The sequence below is a fragment of the Folsomia candida genome, unplaced genomic scaffold (assembly GCF_002217175.1).
Source record: "Folsomia candida strain VU population unplaced genomic scaffold, ASM221717v1 Fcan01_Sc002, whole genome shotgun sequence".
In the NCBI taxonomy this organism is placed as follows: domain Eukaryota; kingdom Metazoa; phylum Arthropoda; class Collembola; order Entomobryomorpha; family Isotomidae; genus Folsomia; species Folsomia candida.
Window position 1 is genome coordinate 18,905,153 of NW_019091194.1, and position 19,772 is coordinate 18,924,924.

General features: G+C 39.3%; 1 protein-coding gene across 1 annotated transcript; it reads left to right on the forward strand.

Moving 5' to 3' along the window:
• Positions 1-886: 886 nt before the first annotated feature.
• Positions 887-18,669, forward strand: LOC110843849 (ras-related and estrogen-regulated growth inhibitor). The gene is made up of 7 exons (XM_022089894.2): positions 887-1,433; positions 10,754-10,890; positions 10,961-11,017; positions 11,077-11,150; positions 15,222-15,567; positions 16,891-16,979; positions 17,895-18,669. Exons 2-7 carry the CDS (start codon positions 10,794-10,796, stop codon positions 18,033-18,035), a joined length of 804 nt encoding a protein of 267 aa, XP_021945586.1. The 5' UTR covers positions 887-1,433; positions 10,754-10,793; the 3' UTR covers positions 18,036-18,669.
• The last annotated feature ends 1,103 nt before the right edge of the window (positions 18,670-19,772 follow it).

Sequence of the window (19,772 nt, forward strand, 5' to 3'; positions counted from 1 at the left end):
AATTTGGCACGATTTTCTTTTATGAAGAAGGAGCTATAATGAACCCGGCGTGGCATAGTCTAAATTGCAAAAATCTCCTTCACAGTCGCGTCTCTTTTCGTGTTCCAAATCACAGGAAAAGACATTTTCTTCTTTTCATGCTTTAAGTGTTACATAGTTCGCTGTTTGTGTCTGTTTGCATGTCTTGCATTTTGTTTTGTTACAAGAAAACTAAATTTAGTTCCCCATTTCTAAATATCCATCCTGACTTGACTCGAATTTATGTAGTGGCTCTTCTGGACAGAGATTCCTTTGATTATGCCATCTTTTCTCTTAATTGGCGTATTTACTACATGTTTCTAAATTCCTATAGAATGACTGAGCCTGTCATAATGCACTCTTCCATTAGGAAGAGAGGCCCATTTTTGTAGGGAGGATCATAAATATGAAAAAGTGCGACTCTTTAATTGCTTGTCAAGAAGATGCAAACCATGTTGACTCACTTCATTTTACTCAAATTTTTTTACAGAAATTTTGTACTCATCAAACTCCTACTTTTCCGCTTTCCACAATGGTCATATTTATTACTAAAAGAAATTAACGGCGGACATGGATGATTTATAGCGTATATGTACCTATTTAACTTTACCAATTTTTTAGAAACTTTGTACACATGTCACTTTTCAGGTGCATGCATAAATACGCATACTATTGCCTATCACTTCATATGTATGTATGTACATACTAATTCATAGAGTCTGCATTCACATTTCATGAACAAGCCTGCCTACGAACAAGCAAACTTTTGTATCTCGACACCACAGGCTATGAAACATATATATTTAGAAGCACTACAGTCTCACTCAGGCTGAGAGCTTGGCTCCGTAAAATTACATGTTGCCCAATTCTTATCTTCGAGAGAGTAAGAAGAAAACCATGATCCATTTAACCAAGATTCGGTTTAAACAACTTCACAACAGTTTCGTGTGTGCATTTTCAGTCGCTTTCTTAATGTCGGTTGAGAACAAACTCTCCTCGCAAAAGTACGAGAACATCATCGAGACGGACGGACGGAGATAGCGATATCGGTTGAGAGGTGGTGGAAAATAGATATAATTATTACGCTGGCTCTACGTACGTGTGTACTTCCCAAGAGAAAAAGTTGTCTCGCGAGTGAAGTTCCGTGGTCTCGAATTTATGCAATCTACTACTTTTTAGGAGTAAAGTTACACACATAAGTACATTGATACACGAACATCGCATCTCATCTATTGCTCCGCGTAATAAAAATCCTTGCCAAATCTCGATTTATACTGCATTTAGGGTGACAAATTTCTCATCGATCCCACGCTCAGAGGTGAATAAGTGCAATCTTACACTTATTATTGGGACCAGTTTCCGAGTTATTTTTTATTCTTCCGTCGAGTTACCCAAAAAAAGAGGAAATCTTAAAGGTAAGTCCATTTTGCATATTTAAAATCGTGCAGTATTTTAATAAAATTACATAATAAGAACCACTACAGCTTAGGATTAGTTTGCTAAATATTTATTTATGGGACTATATCAACCTATACAAAGATTTAGAGTCAAAGGGCACAACAAAAAACACACTTGTGATTCGTACTTTCCAGACATTTTAGACACGGGAGGATGAAAGTAAACCCATTTCTTATCTTCCCTGATGCGTAAAAATGTCTTATCGTTAGTCTCAAGACAAAAAGAAACCTTTATTTGTTCCATGTTTTAAACGAGGCTACAGTCAAGTCAAGTTGATCGGGGTCAGGTTCCATTTCTTTATTATTCCGAGCCCATGCTCACTCGCTAACACGGTCACACTCATTTTTTGCGTCTTTCTTTTCTCTTATTTTCCTCCTTCCACTTGGTTCGTACAAACAAGATCGTCTTCTCCAAAGCATTTAACACTTAGCACAAGAAGAATCGGAAGGAAGCCGAGGGAGCGAGATGGAGAGAGCGAATTTTGCATGAAACACGCTCCTCGAGTTAAAAGCCAGGTTTATTTGAGCAAATTGAACTTTAAGTGATCGGCCATTAAGTGAAAGGAGTAAAAATGGAAAGCAGGCGAGAGTGGAGAACAATTCCGTTGTGTGGTTACTACACGACTTACTTTTGTGGGATTGCATGCATTTTTTATTTGCTTTCATCTATCTAATCACTCGGAAGGGAAAAATAAGGCAGGAATGCGGCACACGGATCCTTCGTCTCCATGTTTATTGATGGTTTCCATCTATTTAGTTTCTACAGCTATTTTATATCCCGCCCCTCCTGAATTATAAATTAAGGAATCTACAAGAGATCAAAATTTCTAAATAAACTTGGACCAGAAATTGCATCTCGTACACATATGCACACACCACACAACCCTACACACACTTAAGAGAGAGAAAAAGATTTATAAATTGTTGAGACTGCTAAACCTCATAAAAATTCTGCTCACTTCTATAAAACTTTCACCATGAAGAGAGCAACCTCGAGTAAAGAGCAAGACGCAAAAAATGCGAGAGAGAGAAAGGTGAATGAATCGTTAGCCATTGGCTAAGTATCATTTCTTCGTGGAGAGATGGATGGGAAATCGGGACGGTGAAGTGTGTGTATGGGGATTAGCTTGGTATTTTGGCGTAGACGAGACGAGATCCTCCTGCCTGATACAAGAATGAGCAAGGGAATCATGTAATAACTTCTTCCAACGAGTTGTTTATTTTGCATTGCTTTCATACATTGACTTTCGATTGGAGGGTCCAGCCAGTCAGCGGCGGTGGAGGCAGTGTTTCGTTAGGAGATTCCGAACAAGTGCCATCAGAGCTGCCTGGGAGAGGAGTTTGCGTGCCTAGCTACCAGCGGAGAGAAGAGATCTCATCAAATCAAATCGAGGTCTAGGTCTGAATTCTTAATGTCAAATAAGCTTCTCGCAGAGTGGAGAAAGGCTTCTTTAATCTTCTTCTGCTTTTATATACTTCTTCATGTTGCGAATCCTCCAAGAAGATCGGTCAGAAAAACAAACAATTCCCGAATTTGTAAATATATCGTTGGCCATCAGTCTTCCACATTCCGACGTTTGTTTATCATATTAACGGAAAGTAATCAAAACATTTCGGTGAAGGAGGAGACGCAAGTTCATTTGAGAGGGTGAGCTCGAATGATCGGGGGTACTTAATTTTGTGGGGGTATTAGCAATGCATTCGGTTTCTTACCTTTGTCACTTACCGTTATCAATTTTATGATCATAAACTTTCATGGATGTGATAATATACCATTAAACGATATTCTATATATTTCTATATATATTACTGACTTGCCTCCTACTCTTACATATTATTTCTCCGCAATAAGCTCGAGGAATAATTGGCGACGAGCAATGTTTTGTTTGCCGACGCATCTCAAGCAGAAGCCCCGTTAGAACAAATCGTGGGAATCAAAGAGGGAGGAGCAATGAAATTACAAAAAGGCGTCACGGTTGAGATTTCTTGTTCACAGAGCCAAAATCAGATGTAAATTCATCCTTTATGGACATTTGCATCTCCATATCATATCAAAACTTTACTACGCATACTTCCGATATTTTCTACTCTATGAATGAATCCTAAATTTACTTATAAAGTAGTTTTAAATATTTAAAGTTTTCAAAATAATAGCAGTTGCTACTTTTCTCGTGGTGGTGAAAGCACTTTCACCAATGAACATAAGTAACACCGCAGTTTTCAATCGTCCTGTGACGTCCACGAAACCAATAGTTTAGCACAGGACTTGTAATTGATTTCTTTCATTTAGCCAAATATCATGAACCCGTATAAACTTTAAAATCAGAGGAAATTACATGGGAAAATAGTTTTGGGTTTCAGTTTGATTTTTACTTGCGGTTGCCTTATGCATACGGAATGTGTGTGTGTGCGATGTTTATATTAGGCACGAGAAATCGCACATTGAAAGGAAATGTGAAAATTATGCAAATGATGTGCCAACATTATCCACTTTCCAACTTCTCTTACTCCTGCCGCATCCTCTTCTATCATATCCGCTGCTCCTACTCGAAGAAGGTGTTACGCAGACTTCTCTGTAGTTACTTATTTATTGTTGATTTTAGAACCTGAGTGGAAAAGTGGATATATAATGCAACTTTTAAAAGATATTACTTCTCGCATTACGATCAAATGAGGAAAACTCGGATCATTTTGCAATTTTTTTGTCATATAAATTACCCGAATTTACATTTATCAACGCAATTTTAATTTTTAAGCACGTCCCTAGTTCCGCTTCCTTTTGTGCATTACGACACATTACGGGATCCCACCCAGTCGAAAGTAGGAATTGGCTGCCCCTGAAAAAAATATAAGCTGGAGGATATGCAACTTGTAGGAGGAGAGGATGCTGTGAATAATATAACGATAGCATTTGTCACATTTATTGCTTCGAAAACCTTACAAAACTTTTTCCATCCAAGTCAACAAGAATATTATCAACTTTTGTAAGAAACATTGAAATGGCAAATTGAATTTTTTCCTTGTAAACCAGCAGGAAAGATAAAGTTGGCTTAGCAAGTGTCAAAATATTCATGAGGAGGTCATAGCGTCGTCAGATACACTCGCATCCTATTTACAAGCACAGATATGCACATTTTCTCGCGTGAAAGTGTATCCATCTCGAATTTTTGTTTTGAACATTTGTCACAATTTCAGCGTTGACTTTTTTTCCAGGTTTCAACTGATAATCATTTCAACGCAATCATACTTATCGTGATGGCAATTTAGTCGTCGTATTTAGATTAACGACCAGCTGCATTGTGCATGGGGAAGAGGAAACGTTGTAAGTAAGTAGGAAGTGAATTAAATATTAAGTTATGTTCTTCTCCAACACGGAAGCGATAACCTGCGTTAGTTAAATAGTGATGATGTTAATGGGGCATTGCAGCTGTAGGTGGGCAATACATCTTTTTACAGGGGAATAAATTATTTCTCTCCAAATCATTGAATCGCTGGCTCTCTCGGAGTTTGCAACGCTACAATTCCCATTTTACAGTTTTAATTGAGCGACGTAAAAAATTCAGAACGCTTCTCCGGCGATGATGAAAAGAAGGCACTAATGCGCCCATTACTCTTCCTGCGTTTCTGCTAATTTCAGATCCACCTACGCATTTCCATCCACCAACCGCAACCACAACCTTCGCACCTTCTTAAATCAGCATGGGACTTGAAATAATGAGTTATGGCTCAGGAGTGGTTTCCTGTTTGAGTTTTAATAGATATCTGTGATACCGCGGAGAGGGAAGCCATCTTATTTACTTATACATACGCAGTTCCTCATTTATTTGTTTATGGGGCTCTCTACGTCCATGAAATGTCGTCCCGAACATGAACGTCTAATGAGTGGAAAAGCCAAGCCAAGATTAATTAATAAGACGGCTGATGTGCTAAGAAAGAATGTTTTTATGACAAGTGTTAGACTCGGTGGCAAGTCATAAATCATGGAATAAACTTTGCGGAGTGAGCATATCATTGGAAAACATTGCTAGAAATTCTAGGATGTACGACGTCATCCCGATATTAGGTTTCATTAGACAACGAGGAAACAAACATGCCTCTGATTTTTGTCATTACCGTTCCATTATATAATTTATGTAGAAGTAGAAGCGAAAAGGCGGACAACTTTGCACTGGTTTGTTGTACAAATCCATCCATAAATATTGAGACGATGATGAGATCATCCTTTTGTGAAAACAAGACCGTTATCATCCTGATATCCTCAAATGTGTTCCATCCAGAAACGTCTCGGAGGTAATGACGATGACACAATGGCACACTTTTAAGTTTTCAGATGGAACAGGAAACGTGACATGAATGAATGACAGCTTGCAAGAGAGCTTTCACGAAGTACAAGATCCGATGACAAAGAGAGAAATTCTGAAATTAATATGGCCTGAGTCACGGTCGGTGCATGAAATGGAAGGACGAACCAAGTCGAACAATGCATTAGGCAAGTCGCTCTTTGCATATCGACCGACCGGGTATTATTGCAAACTCTATTTTTATGTACAATTCTCAAATTGCAATATTTGCTCATTTATTGGCTCATGATTTATTTTCTTCTGTGAATAACGTGTGTTCATGTAGCGATACTAACGAAGGGTGGGTCCGCCTCTCGAAATATGGACACTTTTTATGTGGACATTACACTTTTGTATTTTAATTTTACTACTTTTACAAGTCCTTTGTCCACAATAAAACGTGTATTAAACGTAAAGAGAGGGTTCTCAAGGGTTGCTTTCCGCTCCTCTGCTTGTGGATTTTCTGCATGAAGTTTAATGCCAAAATTTTGGACTGGTAAGTAACACGGACGTGTGAACTTGACGCTATGGGTCACACATATTTATATTTCTTATTGCCTGCAGTTGTAGTAGTACGACTTGGAAATGTTGTGATAAGCAGTCAACCTCGAAGGTTGACGCCACACCATGCGACAGCTAAAAGCATCTGTCCATGCGTCCCACTGATTTTCTCTCTCGTTATTCTCCATTAGCTGTGTCAAATTGAATCTCCGAGACTGCATTTTTCTAAGACGGACAGAAATGAAATGATGGCTTTTCTCTCTCTCTCGTTTTAAAATCTTCTTGAGGCGAGGAGGTCTTCAAGGAAGGCTGAAAAGGAGGCGCTTTAATAGAGAAATACGCTAATAAAGCACACAATTAGTTGGTAAAGATCATCTTTTGACAACGACAGCCCATTTTTTCCTCAATTTACCCACCTCGATCTAAATAATTACCTGACACAAGGCATTTACAATCATTCACCATCTCCCAAGAAGATATTAAACTTGATTTAATCCATCAAAACCAATTTCAATTTACCCTTAAAATCGTGATAAGATGAACACCATATCAATCTTTCGCAAGGATAACTTAATTTAACCTTCAAATTTATAATGTTAGCGTTGGGGAAATGTGACACTTTTTGTGGAGAAATCTTGCTTGTCACTCATTGTCAGTCGTAAATCTGAATGGATGATTTGTATTTTTATAGCTGTAATAATCCCACGACAGTCGCCTTGTTGATTGATGGAGATTATAGCTTTCCGTGGTTGGTGGGCATCATTCCAGATTCATGAGACTATTTCACCCAAGCTGGTGAATGCATATCTGTGTACCTACCAACACCATAAGGCCTGGTGGATATATGTTCATATCTCCTCTGGCTGAGGACACCCAGTTCCATACGTAATAACAGTAAAATAAATATTGACTCGTGCACACAATGAGATTTAATTTTAATTTTGATTACTTTTGATATTCTGACTGACTGACTGGGGTACGTAGCATGGAACTTTTATTATGCATCTCTTATTGACGACCCGTACTCCATTTCCACAACCACAAGTGCACGTTTATAGGCCGGGACAAATGTAATAGTGCAATTCTGCTGGTTCGAATTGACATTTCTTATTTTATGAAGCTATAAAACTCTACTCTGCCTTTTCCTAAAGCAAAGATGTACAATTGCGTGGAAAAAACGACCATGTTAAATTATAACGTGAACATTGTCGTACAAAAACATGGCATGAATTCCCTCCTCACGTGAGAATACATACATTCCTCTCCGTCCCTGTATTATTCAGACGGGAGAAGAGAGTTGATGTAATAACACATATGAATAATTTTCCCTACGCAAAAGTCAAGTACAAGTCTCATCAACCCGTCACTCTTATCGGGTTAGGGACAGAGGTCCGGAAAATTACTTTTTTTCTGAGGAGTGAAAACCGGAAAATAAGGCAGAACAGCAGATGGAGAGAGGGGACAGTTGTTGGAGACTATTTCATCACGCCATGAAATATTCATATTCGCCTTGGACATGATCCATCTTCATTTTGCTCGTCATAATTTGCATACATTTCCACCCATCTGATGCAGCATTGTGAAAATTTGTTGGCTCAAAATACTCACCTTACGAAAGACAAAGATAAAAGTGCACTATAAAAAACACGTTTACAAAATTACAAAAAAAAGTGCTGCCTGGATGGAATCCATCTCAGGATTGATTATTATTCTGGTCCAGAGAGATTTTTGCCAGTGTTTTTTCCTGTTTTTGTTGTTCTTGTTATGATTAATTTACTTGAATGGAAGTGTCTGAAGGGAATCTCCTTAGGATGAAAATGTGTAGTCCTCCACCTCCGTGATAATTGGGTACGATTGAACGTGATAACTCTGTTTTTCTTGGCAATGAATAATTAATTAATTTCAATCAAAACATTAATATACTAACGACACAAGGATGTTTCTTCTGGGTAAGGTTTGTACTTTCACTTTATCTCAGACAGCGAAAAAATATTTATTACGGCATAAATCACAACAGACCCCATCCCACGTCGTATGCAAATCCATTAAGATGAACGTCTTCTTCTTCTTTTTTTCCCCTCTTGCTGATATTTATCCTCTTTTCGGAATGGATTTGATGGATTCAATCTTGATGTAGGAAAGAGATTTGTTTTATTCTAACTTCTCCGAGATTTTCGAGATATTTATACCTTCATCTATACCATGTTCCAGCATATACAAATATTTCCTCCATTTTCAGAGACATTGAAAGTGAGTGCACTTTGACGTAGGAGAGGAGATCATCATGAGTGGTGTGATTTCTGACAAAGCAAATCCTAATCCTATATTTTTCCCTTAGTCGTCTGCTGATTTATACCAAATTTGTCCTAGGCTGGTTCGCGTCGCGTCTGATGTGAGAATCTTATACGACAAGATTTTCACCCTTTCGTACTTTTAATTCGTTTCTGCTCTGTTTTGGTATTCTAATTTGGATGCATTCTTACTCAACCTTTTTTGCTTATATAATGAAGTCTATTCTTGACAAAATGTCAAGAGAGTAGGCGGGGGAGCAGCAGGCGGCCTTATCCGTGTAGTAATCTGACCTTGGATTCACTTATCTACAAAGAGAAGAACGTCATCAATGTACAAATAACTTTTCCTTTCTTTAGCATGCAGCGAATTTGAGGATTCTCTTCTCTGCCTAGTTAAAATTGTTGGTCGGAGGAAGAAAAGAGTTCAAGATCAGAGCGCAGTCTTGGTTGCCATTTCTTCATACGTTACAACGTCGGAGTGACAGATGACATATTCAAAACAAGAAACACGTCTTATTCTCGTATTCCACACAGGCCAAGAAGAAGATCGCGAGCAAGATGACATCCTCGCCGTTCTGCATGTGCACCATTACCAAACATTTTTTTTCCGACGGTCGGCCAGATGTTGGTTAAATGAACAAAGTTTCTTGCTTTGTTCTTATATTTCCAATACTTTATATAACGTTTTCCCCTTCTCATTAGCGAATTCCTTGGATAATAATCCAGTATTGGTTCCAAACGGTGTAAGATTACGGTTTTCGACGGATTGGGATTTACCAGAGTGAAGTTTATTGTAAATAATCAATAATAAATATTTATTTCGAAAAAAAGTTTTAGGCTAAAAGTAGGCCACGCTCTCCTAACGAAAACGAAAGAATGAATACGCTCTGAAATCATATACATAAAACCGTCAGCAAGTAGCAGTTATAATTAAACTGATAATTACAAAGTAATCATTAAGTCAGATTATTTAGTACAGCGAGGAAAGCAGGTGGTTCAAACCGTCGTTTCGGTCAATTGAGTATGTGCAGAAAAAAGACGCGGACCTTGATCCCGATGTCATGGGGATATTCGCAGCGGTTCTTGTTCGACGGGTGATAACCCACAAACATGAAAGCGATGGTTCGACTGAGCATTGTAATGCTGAGCGAGATGAGAAAGACCTACTTGGCTGTCGGGCAAGGTCACTTGTCGTCGTGTTGTAATAATGTCTTCGCATAATGTACAAACATCCGAGTGGGAAAAAAAGTTGGAGAGAAGAATGCAGTCGTGGGATTCAAAATCATCTTTCGTTCCGTTTCATCAACTCTCAGTTGGTTCTTGTCTATACAAGTTCCAAATCGGATCTTGAAATTACGTCCTGTTGGCGAGGCTAGACATCCATTTCTGATTCCCCACGCTCGGAACGAGATTTTGGCCGGCGTTGATACGCACTTCCCAGCAAACGTTCTGCAATCCATCAGACTTTGTTTCACTCTCAGGGCATCCCTACGAAGAAGGTTGGTTTACATGCTATCGGAGGAACTAGGTTTACATACTCCTAACACGGCCGGTGTGAAGATTTACAATGTATTGCCACCACCACCACCTGCACTGCAGACAGGCTCATTAATGTCAGTTTTACGGTCAACAACGCTCTGTTAGATCTGGGTAAATATTTAAGGTTGTAAAAGGCTTGGGTTTACTGGGGATGAATAAAGTGGAAGTGGAACATCAATCCTGCTCCTGCCTATATACACACTCTGCTTCTTCTTATTATACTAAATATAGGAGAGATGTGTACATACGTATCCTCCGTGATATCTGTGCTCTAGATTTTAATTTGTTCAAACTATATCAAATGATTGCATAAAATCCATGATTTATTCCGTTTGACCCAAATCACGATGGTAGTTTCCAATCTAGTACAAACTTTCTCTTCAACTTGATCACGTTATTCAATACTGATTTTATTTGGGTGGAATCGAGATGATGTGATGGTGAGTAGGAGAGCAAGATTTGTGCACATATTTAATGTTATCCCACTTGATTTTAGGGTACTGACCATTTTATTAACTTAATCAGTATACCATAGCAAAATTAATAATTATTATTTAATGATCTAATTAAATTGATTTTGAGATAGTTGATATTGATTGAAACTTAGGAAGCGTCGCAGGAGGCAGGAACGAGTCAAGTGGAGCGAGATGAGTTCAAGTGGGATTCGTGGGATTCGTCGTAAAAAGTCCTCCTTGGGCGAGGTGAAAGTTGCCGTCGTGGGTGCGCCTGGAGTGGGAAAGAGTGGTGAGTTTAGCTACTTTGCAAAAATTTACGTGCCATTTTGCATAAAAAGGTCCCTTTATTTTATGCTTAGCCCTAATCGTTCGATTTCTAACGAGGAGATACATTGGCGAATATGATCATCAAAATGGTAAGAATTACAAAAAAATCAAACTATCTCAATAAAAAATTGACTTTCATAATTTCCAGAAAATCGTTACAAACACGAAATGATGGTGGATTCAGAACCCGTCCTTTACGAAATTCTAGATTCTTGTCCAAAGGTAAATAAACAACTATTTTTATTACAACATCCAATTAGAAATATATCTTTGAGCACCATTTTTCACTGTATCAACTATTAATGTGAATTATTGTACTAAATGTATGGGTCTGAGAATAGCAAGGCCATTGCTCCAGACAAACAGAGAGACAGAGAGTGCTTGTTCATGGAAAATTCACTGTTTACAAACCATTATCACCCGACTGCCTACTACTTCAGCCTGGTTTTTATGCTGGCACGTTTCTTTCTCTAAATATTGAAATTCATCATCCTGCCATTGGAATATAATGTGCTGTCACATCCCATCACACTTTCTCCCCATTCCGCATTCCTTTCCACGACTTGTTAGTTGACGAGGAGATGATTTGCGGATGATGCCACCCGATCAATCGCACCCCATCAATCGCACCCCGGCTAACGCACCCCACCATTGCCACCCCTAGGATGATGCCACCCCCGATCATTCGCACCCGAGCAATCGCACCCCTGTAGATGCCACCCCTTATCAATCGCACCCCTAGGAGTATCCCACCCCCGATTTTGTGAGATTTTGACAAATTTTCGGGCACAAATAAATGAGTGTAAATATGCGATATGTTGCTGAATTTATTGGGGTTATAAAACAATGCTAGGATTATCTCATGAGTGAGATTTTGAGTTACCGTCATCGTTTTTAAATAATGGACACAATCCTAAGAATTCATGAAGGATTTACACATTAATCCTATTACTAGTAAAAATAAAGCTGAACTGATTAATTTGTAGACCTAATTGTTTATATTTTGACGATATTTGAATTTTTACTGAGATTTATTTTCGTTGATATTGACTTACGTGTTTCAATTTTTACGGAGATTTAATTTTTTATAGATTTTTTGTCGAAATATGAATTTAATTTATCAAGCCTGATGATAATTGAATAAATTACACGCCTTTGGGAAGCATTAAGAAAGTAATATGTACATACATACGTACACGTTTGCTTTATTTTTACTAGTATATAGCAGGATTAATGTATAAATCCTTTATTAGAATTGTGTCAATTATTTAAAAACGATGACGCCCTACCAGCACAACCTGTCCGGTTCCGGTACATGCCAGCGCCGATTTTGTGCCCCATTTCTCGGTACCAATTGTATACCGATTTCGTGCTGGTACAAGGAAATCGGTATCTTACTGGCACAGTTTTGGTACAGGTGGAACCGTACATATAGTTCCGATACCATTTTTGTATAGTGTTGCAGGTACAGTCCCGGTACCCAAAATTTGTTCCTAAACTGTGCTGGTAATCTCACTCATGAGATAATCCTAGCATTGTTTTATAACCCCAATAAATTCAGCAACATATCGCATATTTACACTCATTTATTTGTGCCCGAAAATTTGTCAAAATCTCACAAAATCGGGGGTGGGATACTCCTAGGGGTGCGATTGATAAGGGGTGGCATCTACAGGGGTGCGATTGCTCGGGTGCGAATGATCGGGGGTGGCATCATCCTAGGGGTGGCAATGGTGGGGTGCGTTAGCCGGGGTGCGATTGATGGGGTGCGATTGATCGGGTGGCATCATCCGCACACCCGAGGAGATGATTCCTCTCCGTAGACAAATATGTAACGAGCCAGAGCATCATGAATACGTAGTGTGCACTTATCTACCTATATGTACACGCCAAGACGTAAGCAATCAGTTCCTACCTACGTAAGAAAGTGTGTAATGGCGTTTTTGAGTCGTTGATGGACAAAAATTGTACATATTTTATTTGATGTGATATTATTGAAGGCATGGGCACAGAGCTGTGTCACCATCGTATTTGATCTCATCGTTACTTTTTCTTTCTCCACAAGAATTTATTCCTCGTAACCACAAAATAAATACGTTGTTGTCGCAGACGTGACCGAGGAGGCTGTTGGCTAATGGAAAGTATCACTTCGCAACTTTCTCCCCGACATGGAGTGTGTATCCGTCAGTCAATAAAGCTCGGCGAGCGTCACCTCACCAAGCCAACACGGAGACTTGCATCATTTCTCTCTTATCATGAAAATGGTATCGTTGATTTTTTCCACTGGTGGAATAAAGGTGTGTCAGAATCAAAATTCATCTGGAATCGGTGGGGATCGTTTAGATTGCTTGTTTGTGTGTATGACACTTAAGGATTATTTTTGAAGAAAAATCCTCGCACTGCCAGGCACAGTTTTTTTTGAAAGCCATTTTTTCCATCAATAGTATAAACTCGTACCTGTGGAGATAAGTGTGCAGGGACCCATTGGAGAAGTAGGTATAGAGCAAATAAGGACAAAATTACGTTATCCTCCACCACCCATGGTCAACTTTCATAAATAATGGTCTGGTTTCCCCCAATGGTGCACATTACATATGTATCGAGTAGGGATTTAGTTGTTCCTGGTTCACCTCGGGTGAAGTAGCCAGCCTCCCACGGCGTGGTAAGTGCAGTTGGTTGTTGTTGTGAAGCAATGTGGAAGTGGTTATGGAAGTAAAAGGTTAAGAAAATCTTGTTGTCCTCTCCAAAGAGAGATCCGGAATGATTGATGACTTGGCAACTTAAGCTCATTTCGTTTGTTTTGGTTGAGTTGTCAATTTCCTATGATTTTCTGGAATTCTCCTGAAATCAATCTGCGTCTCTTTATATCCATCAATCCATCCACCACTTTCTTCCTCACTTGCTAATAATATTTCGCCTCTTGTGTCAGGAAAAGCTTGTTTTCTCAGCACGGCACACCCGCTCTATAATTCATTCTCGACACTTGTAATTGTATTTTGTCCATATTTCTCGCAAACTTTCTCCGTCTGGAGGAGGAGGAGGCGAACGATGATGTGCTTTCCCTTCTTCTTCTTCTTCTCGGATGGGAGTTGGTTCAACAACACTTTTTAAAAAGTATGTAAGCCATTGATTGTGCGAGAGTGCCAGAAGAAGAAGAGTTGGCGGAGAGAGACTCAGGAGGAGTTGGTTTCGTCTTCTTTTCCTATTAGTTTCCACTGATTCCCAAATAAAGTGCTTATAATTGAATTGTATTGTGAAGAGAAAACAATTCATTTCCGACAGCCCAGTTTTGATAAGTTCATTATGGTGAAATTGTATTTTTGGAGTGTGACTCCAGCACCGTTTCCATTTCCTTTATTTGTCTTAAACGTCTTAAACAACTGCTCGGGCGTAATTGCCATTTTCTGAGCTATGTAAGAGCATCACCATCACTTGCCTTGGGAAAGACGGACTTTTAATCTCATTACTTCAAAAACAATAACAACTATTTCGTTAAAAAGTAGGAACAATTTTCCCAACAAATTCATTTTGGAAATGATAGACGAATGATAAGATTTACCGTAAAATCAAGGCGGAGCAGATGCACATAAGACGCTTTCAAAAAATATGTCCTCGCCCGTAGTTGAAAGTTAATGAGTGAGTGATGGATATGACAGCGACCGTGTAGTCCCGAATCGGGGGGAGATAATAGCCCCTCCACTTTCTCCGCAGTTCTCACTACAGGAGATCGGCCTTGGTGAAAGTGAAACCTTAAGCACAGATTCTGCCAAAGAAATTGGAAACACGAGAAGAAGAAAACTCTAAACTGATGGCATTTCCGGAGAAAGTATGACTTTCTTATTAGCCTCGCCTAGGCGGTTCATAAACATCGTAAAAAATGATATTTTTGGCAATATTAAAAAAATATTTTGCAACTTTTTTCCCTTGTCGAAAGATCACTGCCTCGTGTTCCATGAATGCCTCTCCTAATTGGGAAAATAGAGACTTTGTTAGCGTCTTTAAATTTGGTCCAATTCCTTCTCGTAAAAGTGGTGGATGGAATCTGAGAAGTGGGATAAAGAGGGATGTCATCCTCAGAGCTGCGTCCTCTTCAGTAAATTAGTACTTTTCTGAGGGAAGAGGCAGACGGTGAAATGACAGTGTGGATGGCACCCAGAGAATTACCGTTTCAGAAAGTTTTTCCCTGTATTATTGACACAACAGAGTATGAGAGCATTGAAGAGTTGGGAACAAAGTTGGTCGTCGTCGGTTGAAGTTTAATACTTACTTATCCAGGCATTTTATCATTTACAGACGGGGAACGAGCTCGTGTCGGCGGAGACGGTGCAATGGGCGGACGGATTTTTACTCGTCTACTCCATAACTGATCGACAGAGTTTCAATTACATCAAACGCGTGAAACAACAGTTGACAGAGACTCGGAGCAGCAACACCCTCACCGTCGCCAGCCCGCACGGTCTCTCCGCCAGTGGGAGTGCCGGAAACCTGCACTCGGGCGGCGGTGGGGGCTCCAACAATAATGGAGGCTTCAGCTTCAGCAGGGACAACTCGTCCTCCTCCTCCTCCCCCAGCACGTCCATCGTCCTCGTGGCCAATAAGGCGGATCTGGTCCATTTGCGACAAGTCAGCCAGGAAGAAGGTGAGACGAATTGACATGTGGGTTCATGATGACCTGCATTTTTTGCTACCAGGAGTAAAAATAGAGCACGAAAAACTGCAACCAAGTTTTAATAATATCTTGTCCATTATCATTACAAGTAATGTTTGCCCATCGAAATTTGTCATGGAAAAATATGTTGTCAAAGAGCACATGGCACGCGGAAGAAGCGTGGTATAATGCCTACCAGACACTATTATGCACCTCATGCGAATATATGACGAGATGTGCATGCCACATTAGTATCAAATCCTTATTTCTCACGTATATGTTCGCCACCTTCTGCCACCACGAATTTCGCCTGCCTGCCTACGTACCTACGTACATATACTGAAAGACAACTATTGCCTAATTCTAGGAAGATATTTTTGATTGCGAACCTTCGAAAGCAAAGTTTCCACAAGTTTGAATATTGACTAACTAAAGTACTTTCACATTTCCTTCGAAACGTGAAAGTTTTCGACGCTTTTCCCACACTTTGTTTCTCTCTGCGTGTGTTATGTGTGATCTCGGAAAAGTTTGGAGAGTGCGAAGAAGGAGTGGTCGTATCATAAGATTTCCTTTTTACGATGTAAGAGAAAGCATAGATACCAAGTGAATATGGTAGATATATGGTGAATTAGTGGATGATACTTTTGGCATGATGGTGATGGTGGTGGGAAATCTATGAAAATAATCTTTACCCTTCGACAGAACAGATTTTTCTCGGAAATCTCAACTCCCTACTCGTGTCTTGTACGTATCTCTCACATGCTCATACCTACCTGACGACGCAGGAAGTTTGTGTGCACATATTTTAATTTTTACAACCGTGTAAACTAATCAAACCCCAATTCTGAATAGATCCAGTGCGAGTGCTACATATAATCTGACACTCAGCGTTTGTAAATATGTTGACGATGATTGTAGGAAATTGGGTGTCACACTCCTTTACTTTTTCCCCCTGCCAGCCAGCCAACCAAAGATGGTCATTATATTGCTGACTCAAATCTTGCACAACTTTGCACTTTTCTTTCCGCACAAAGTTTCCAATTTTTACACCTCTGACCCAAAACTTTCTTTTGCCTGGGTTGGTCACGGATTTCCTTCTTCTTCTTATCCGGTGGTTGTAAATCTTACTCGACAGATTTGCAACCATTGCATTGCGTTTACTCCTCTATTTATCAGAATTTGTCACATTCCTTGTTAACAGATTTCTCCCGTTCACGTGTGAATACTACTTATGCATTTACCACCACGACCGCTTTTTACACTACTTGTTGTACAATAAATATTCCATTATTTCTCTTTATTGGTTACTTTCAGGAGAAACCCTTGCCAAGGATTTGGACTGTTCGTTCGCTGAAGTCGCAGCGTCTGAGCAGGTCACTCAAGTTGCAGAAGTGTTTCATGAGGTAACCAACCGTTCGTGTTTCTCTCTCTCTATTTTTTCTAAAAAGTTATGTAACAAAAGGAGAAAAACAATTTCAAAGATTTGGATCTAGCGTCAAATTTTGCGATACACACACCTGTTCAGCCAGAAATGCTTGTTTATGTGCTTTTGAGGAGACGAGAAGAAACGACGACATAAAATGTTCTTGCTCTTGTCACTTGTTTGATTTTATATTTGACGGATTCGATCGGGGTCATGTTTCCTGCAAAATCTGAACTTACTTATGAAATTACCTTGTTCATATGTGAGTACGTTACGAGGAAAACAGATTGGAAACCTGATGTGTCAAAGTCACATTTCTGAATCTCATTATCGTCAAAGGGAGAAAAGTCGTTTTATTTCTCGATGAATTTTTATAAGTAATTTCCAATCTTCTTCTTTCCAAGAGGCTGGGCGAGAGAGAGAACAGAAACGTGTGTGTGACTACAGCGATGGCTGTCAGATGTTTGAATTATTTCCCTTATAACATGGTCTCAAGCTCTTGATGTTCGCTCTGTTCTTCTCCACGTTCCACTTGATTTTCAAAGTAATAGCAAATGTCAAACTACTAAAATCTTAGTTTGAGACGTGAATGTGATTAAAGGAATTGGCTTTGATTGAGTGACAGCTTAAGTGAAGAACTACATGGGAAGCAGGACGACGTGCCGGTATAAGTAAATCTTTGAAGCCCTTGTACAGTAGCCGGTGGTGGTGGTGCCTGGTCAAAGAGAGGCCTTGATTTTTCAAGCTTCTTCCCTCGGAGGGCTTAAATTCGATAAAATGAGTTTATATATATTGAGTTTATCGGAAGGTTCATTTGCTTTCCACCATTTCTTGACAAGGTAATTTACAGGGGGTGAATTAATGAGAATTGAAGTTTGACTTGTTGCTTGCCCAGGTTTGCAGAGAGGTTCAGACAGCCCGTAGGAAGACCAAGCAGTCCTTGCTGGACCGAGTGCTGGGCAACAAGGCTGCTGCAGGATTGAGAGTATATGCTCGAGGGAAAAGTGACAGCGCCCTTCCGAAAGAAAGCAATTAAAACAAAAGTTAAATAAATCAAGGTGAAGCTAATGCATAGAAGCGATGCTTCGGACATATTTTATAAAATAAGAACGTGGTGGTTTAATACGTAACTCGAACCATCATCAGTTGCGGAGGGGTTTCTCAACTCTGCTAGTTTATGTTAGATGCATAATTCGAGGATGCGATTTATCATAATTTGGATGATTTCCCTAGTTTTGTTTCGTCATTTCGATTAATTTATTGCACATCAACGTACGTTTGGGATCTCCATACTCGTAGCATATTAAAAGTGTCATCAAAACGTTTGGAGTCTCTCGCTTACCGCAACTTTTCGGTTGTCGTCATGCTTTTTGTGCGGATCACTTTCGAAATGAAATTTTATACGTCTTCAATAAAAAGAAGATATTGAAATGTGAGATCTTAACAAGAATATGAGAATTTCGTCTGGATTCTACCCCCTTCTTGTGCTTGCTGTAAAGGAATACATTTTGAAATTCGAACTTGCACACATGTATAAATAACCACTTAAAGTACAGAATAATTTGAAATTCCAACTTTGTGTAATGGTAATACTATTTTTCTAAATAAAGATCAAGTACCTGTTGTTGTTGATTTGAAATAAAATATTTCCCAAGACGTTATTATTGTTATACGTATCGGATTTCCGGATAAGAATCATTGGTATTTATTTTCCATGCAAGGAAAACTCTTGCACAACGACGAAAGTGAACTTTTGTCTTGAAATATGCACTTTTCTCTGTGTATTTATGAGATAAAGATTCACAATAATGCAAAAACTAAAAGTTACCGTCCCTTCATCGTAGAATCTTCCTTAGTTAGTGTTACGGTAATTATTCATTCTTAAAATTTCGCCCGATTGTGTCAATCACATTCCATTCTCAGATAACCCTTCCAGCAAAAACCGTAGGATAAACATAGAATATGAAGAATTAAGTCTCAATATTGGCAAGATTATCACATGTGATATCGTGTAAGAGCACGAGGTTAATAATACCAAAGAAAATATTTTGCACGTTTATCGAATATTTACATTTCCGTTAAAATGTTTACCAGGTGTGCCTCCTTGGAAGTGACAGAGGTAAATATATTTCCGTAATTTATACCTTTTCAGCCACATCTGCCCTTGAATAACACGGCGCCCGATGAATAAACGTACATTTAACGAGACCTGAGAAAATAAACAAATAGGCAAAAGTATTCATCAGAACATCACCGGTGGTGAGGAACGTGAAAGCGATGTGCGGTTTTCGAGCACATATTTTTCTACACCTTTGCCAATTTTAGAAGGCGATAAATCAGTCATCCAACATGCATGTGGAAGTGTTTAGGAAAATCTGTACAGCACTCACCGCTCTGAAATGTACCACGAATTTGCCCGGAAATGGATCCTACGTCAAATCGCAGACAGGGCAAGGCACCAGCATATGTACCACACGAGAAGCACTCGTGTGGTGGAAGACCTTGGTCCCCAGTGCATTGCTATAAAGATGGCCAAGTCGTCAACGTAAGCAGTAATGTAAACCGCTTTCAGGGAGGAACGAGACGAAATTGAACAAAGGCTTGTTTGTAGACTTAGGTAGGTGAACATATAGGGGCAAGAAATGAAGCAAGCCGAGATTACAGTTAAGGAATGCTTTTCGCCCAAATTTGCTGTTTATTTGGTAAAATCTTCTTATTCTTTCGTTTGTTTACAGTTCTCTCAGAGAATTCTGGGCAATTTATTTGTAATCGT